Source organism: Puntigrus tetrazona, chromosome 6 (genome assembly GCF_018831695.1).
Source record: "Puntigrus tetrazona isolate hp1 chromosome 6, ASM1883169v1, whole genome shotgun sequence".
NCBI lineage: Eukaryota > Metazoa > Chordata > Actinopteri > Cypriniformes > Cyprinidae > Puntigrus > Puntigrus tetrazona.
Window position 1 is genome coordinate 25,001 of NC_056704.1, and position 5,000 is coordinate 30,000.

Below are 5,000 nucleotides of genomic sequence, written 5' to 3' on the forward strand. Positions count from 1 at the left end.
AAATTTATAAATATTTATAAAAATATATTTTTGCTCCTAAAATGAAAACAGAGCAATAAAACAATGAAATACAACAATAAAAGTGAAATATATAATAAATTATTATTATTTAAATTTTACAATTTTTTAAAGAAATTAAAAAGGGGGAAATCTTTAGCAGAATGAATCTGTGTGTTTAACCAGTCGATCGCAAACACCACGTCTGACTCCGCCCCCTCACAGTGACGTCACCGTGACATCACGGCCCTCTAAGGTGTGAGATCAGCGCCTCATTGGCTACAAACGGCTCTGACCTTTGACCTGCTGTCCTCGGCCGACCGTACGAGACGCACAAAGAGGCTCTTTTATACACGACTGTATCCGTTTTCTCTTAATGTAGAGATCTGCCTTCCCCACGACTCCCACCAGCGGCCCAAGAAATCTGGGTCGCTCATTGTGCAACTTCATGGAGAAAAAGCATCATTGTTGGCTCTCTCTCTCTCTCTCTCTCTCTGGAAACCACGACTATTTTCCTCAGATGAACTGTGTGTGTGTGTGTGTGTGTGTGTGTGTGTGTGGCTTCAAAACACCTCAACTCGCTGGAATTAACATGCAAACAAAGCAGATTACTTTTTTCATTAATGCCGCTTTCTACTGCTCACGACACCTTAGCAACCACATAACAACGGCACGGCAACCATCCACGGCGCCCTAGCGACACAGCAGCCCGACTTTTGGCAAGAAAAGATAAAAGAAAGAAAGACTGAAACTAGTTGAAACGATACTAAATAGTAGTTATTAAATGTGGCTGGTTTCACTTTAACAAACTCGCAAAACATCCCTCCTATGAAAATATGCCATATGATAAATTAAAGACAGATGAGGTTACATAAACACAGACTAACTCAGAAACACAAGAGATACACACACACACACACACACTCACACACACACACACACACTCTCACACACACACACACACACACACACACACACACACACACTCACACTCTCACTCTCACTCTCACACACACTCTCACACACACACACACTCTCACTCACACACTCACACACTCACACACACACACTCTCACACTCCACACACACACACTCACACACACACACACACACACACACTCTCCTCACACACACACACACTCTCACTCACACACACTCTCACTCACACACACACACTCTCACTCTCTCACTCACACACACACTCTCACACACCACTCACACACACACACACTCACACACACACACTCTCACCTCACACACACACACTCCCACTCTCACTCACACACACACACACATTAAGAGAAATCACGTTATTGTAGATCTCAGGATTTAATACGTGCAAAAAATATTCCCCCGGAAAAATAATATTTTATAAATATAGTGATATATTGTAACCATTCCTCCTCGTGCATTTAAAATCTAAAAAAAAAAAATAATAATTTTAACATGCGACATTAAAACATCTCTATATTCTGAGTTTGTCTGTTTATCACTTGACCTCTGACCCCGTGTCACACTCACACTCCTTCATCATGCCGATGTCGACGCAGCGCTTCAGACGGCAGGCCTGGCAGTGGCGCCGGTTATCTTTGGTGATGGTGCAGTTCCCGTTGAAGGGGCAGGTGAAGCTCGCCTTGCGCTTCATACTGCGCCTGACGGAGACAGACAACACATCATCACCATCATCTTCATCATCATCATCATCATCTTCATCAAATACCTGGAAGAATACACCCATGACTGGCAGATCAAAGAAGCACAAATGAACAGACTTCAACACGCCCCTTTAACACTTCAACGGTCAAATTAATTGTTAGTAATTACTTGAACTCATTAAAGCTATTGAATTTAATGACAGTTTATTAATTTATTTTCGTGTAACATTTACTAAACATTACATTACGTTCCTTTTATCCAGTTTTATCCAGCATACTTAATGAGTTATATTATTCAATTCAACAATTAATTAAAAATTATAACCCCCGTCAAAAAATAAAAATATTAATAAATTGTACGACAACAATAAATCAGTTTTATATTTTTCCCAAATTCCTTTTTTGTTTTAATTTTTACGGTTTCTTTTTCTTTTTATACATTGTTATAACTGCTCAATTAATTCAAATTAAACCAGAAATCGATTAAATAAAAACCTTTTTCAGCGTCGCATTTCAGAAACCGCAATTCTACACCATTCGGAACTCCTAAAAATATAACTCTATACACCTGCAGAGTGTAAAATTAATCGAGCGAAATTCTATAATCATAGAATCATTTCCACAACTTCATATTTAATATTGATTTAATTATTTATGCGTTTATTTAAGGGCCCTATAAAAATCGCTGCTTGTCTGTTTATTTAGCGATTTTATTTTTTGGGGATTTCTAATTGAAACAAAGACGTACAGTAGAGGTTTACAGTTACGCTAAATCTCTGGCATTCCTTAAAAATAAAGTTTTAATCATTTAATTTAATTTAACAGTAATGCATTCATTTTTTAAGTACCTTCTGCTGTCCAGCAGCGCTGCACGACCAAATTTTAATTTTTTTTTTAAATTAAATTAAATTTCTGCTTTTCTGCTTCCTTATTTCACCACGTTCTGCAGTAAACTCGATTCGGTCTATGTTTTCCGCGTCCAATAAATCAGACGCCCACACAGGACTCTTAAAGGCACAGTACCGGCGGGAAAGTGCAGCAGCGAGCCAAAACATCCCGTTTTATTTCACGCCGTCACTCGCTCGCTCATAAACAGGCTGGGATTCTTCTGCAGGGTTATAAAAGCGTCACCTTTTGGCCGATTTAGCGGATGAAAAGGACACCGAGAACCACCCTCGCCTTCTTCTGTCCTCGCTGACAGAACTACTACAGTATGAGGATTAGTTTTTACAAAAGATCAAATTAAATACATAAAAACAACATGGCTGATATAGCTTAATATTAATAATAATTTAACCTTTTTTATTTTACAGTTCAAAACTGCAATAACACAATAATAACAACAACTATTTTAATTATTATTATTATTATTATTATTATGTAAATTACCTGAAAGAATTTATACTACTGCTCTTTTTTTTCTCCTCAAATTCAGAAATTAGTCATAGTGACAGAGCATAATAATAATTTTAAATGAATGTTATCTGTAATATTTGATACTACTGGTCAGTCTTTTAAATTGATTTTTTTTTATTTTTAGAGAAAAAACAAACAAAACGACAAAAATATCAGCATCAATGACAGAGCTTAATAATATTTAAAAATAATTATTTTACAATAATAATAATAATAATAATAATAATAAACTTATGCTTAGATTGCCTAAACATGAAATTCCTGTATATTTTTTTTTACGATTTCTTCCAAACTCTCTTTTTCGAATGAACACTAACGCGTTTAATTTCACATTTGATGCATTTTAACGTTAAACTTAATTTAATTTAATAATTTCATTTTAAAATGTAAGCAAATAAAAGTTTGTTGGAAAACAAAGTGCTGAACAATAGAGCTTTGTTGTTAAAATAAAAAAATGAATAAAAAAACGGAAGAAAAATTGCAATATTGCAAAAACAAAAATAATTTTATTCATATATTCATATATATATATATATATATATATATATATATATATATATATATATGCTTTTTAAAATATATATTCATATATATATTTAGCTTTTTAAACGTAGTAGTATATATTTAATAGTTGTATTAAAAAGCGAAAAAAATTATATATAAATATATGTGTATATACATTTTTTTGCCTTTTTTTTTTATGTTGTGCAAAGAAAGCCTTGATTAAGCCCTCAACTTCGATTTATTTAACCGATGTAAAATGTAAAATATTATTACACTTTAAATCAGCTCCTTTCTCAGTGAACGTGTGTTAAAGCGTGATTTATTTCTGTGTATTTTCTGCATCATTCCTCCAGTCTTCAGCGTCACGTGATCTTCAGAAATCAGAAGAATACACCGATTTACCGCTCGACAAACGCTTCAGAGTTAAATACACAGTTTTGCTGCGCAACGATTTCTTGGAAACCAGACAAGAGCGTATTTTCCAGGACTCCCGAAGGCACAGAGAGTTGAGAGGAGCGCCGGCGTTCACCTGAAGAAGCCCTTGCATCCCTCGCAGGTCATGGCGTTGAAGTGGAAGCCGGTGGCCTTGTCTCCACACACCCCACAGATCCGCGGCGCGTTGCGGTCAAACTCATCCTGACCCGTCGCGGACGTGCTCACGGCCATAGGGTCCATCACTGAAAGAGAGCGGCAGCGGCGTCAGGAACACCTCCACAAACACACGGCGCTCGGCAGCTCACAGAAAACCTGCTCCGGCCAAGACGTGAACACACACGGCCCTCCTCGGCTCTTTAAAGACGCGCGCGGGCTTGTAGAAATGCGTCGCTTTTTCAATGGAAGTGAATGGGTGCCGTCAGAACGAGAGTCTGATATAAACATCCCAGCAACCGGTCGACATCTGGAGGAGACTAAAGCTCGCTTTTAACTGAAAAAGTCGAAATCAGACTCTCGTTCCGACGGCACCCATTCACTTCCATTGCAAAAATGGGACGAAATCACGCACTCGTCCTGATCTGGGATGACTCGGGGCGAGGAGACGGACAGAAAATGCTCGTGTTTTGCAGATTTATGAGTTTCTCTCACCCATCTGTCGCCGATGGTGTGGATTACCGCCGGACTAACACCTGTGTGTGTGTGTGTGCGTGTGTGTGTGTGTGCGTGTGTGTGTGTGCGCGTTAGAATAACGAATGATCAGCGAGTCAAGATACGGTTACAGAAGCGCGCTGCATAATAAAAGGAGCGTGCACAGGTCAGAGGTCGCCGGGAGCGGAGGGAAGGACAGCGGGCGAGCGGCGGCTCTGGTTTCCATGAATACTCACGCTGAAAGCATTTCTAGCAGCGACGAGGATAATAATACGAGTGTGTTATTCTGCAGGTCGTTCCTGGAAGAGAGACGCTGTTTTGCTCAGAGAGAGGACAAACAGACCT

General features: G+C 38.4%; 1 protein-coding gene across 3 annotated transcripts in view; it reads right to left on the reverse strand.

Moving 5' to 3' along the window:
• The window catches only part of LOC122347266 (vitamin D3 receptor A), a 36,541-nt gene that overhangs the window by 10,632 nt on the left and 20,909 nt on the right, over positions 1 to 5,000 (reverse strand). For all 3 annotated transcript variants that reach the window (XM_043242451.1, XM_043242452.1, XM_043242453.1), the window contains 2 exons: positions 4,102 to 4,249; positions 1,519 to 1,649 (listed from right to left, as the gene is read on the reverse strand). In XM_043242451.1, coding sequence (XP_043098386.1) covers positions 1,519 to 1,649; positions 4,102 to 4,249 — 279 coding nt within the window. The remainder of the gene's footprint in view (positions 1 to 1,518; positions 1,650 to 4,101; positions 4,250 to 5,000) is intronic.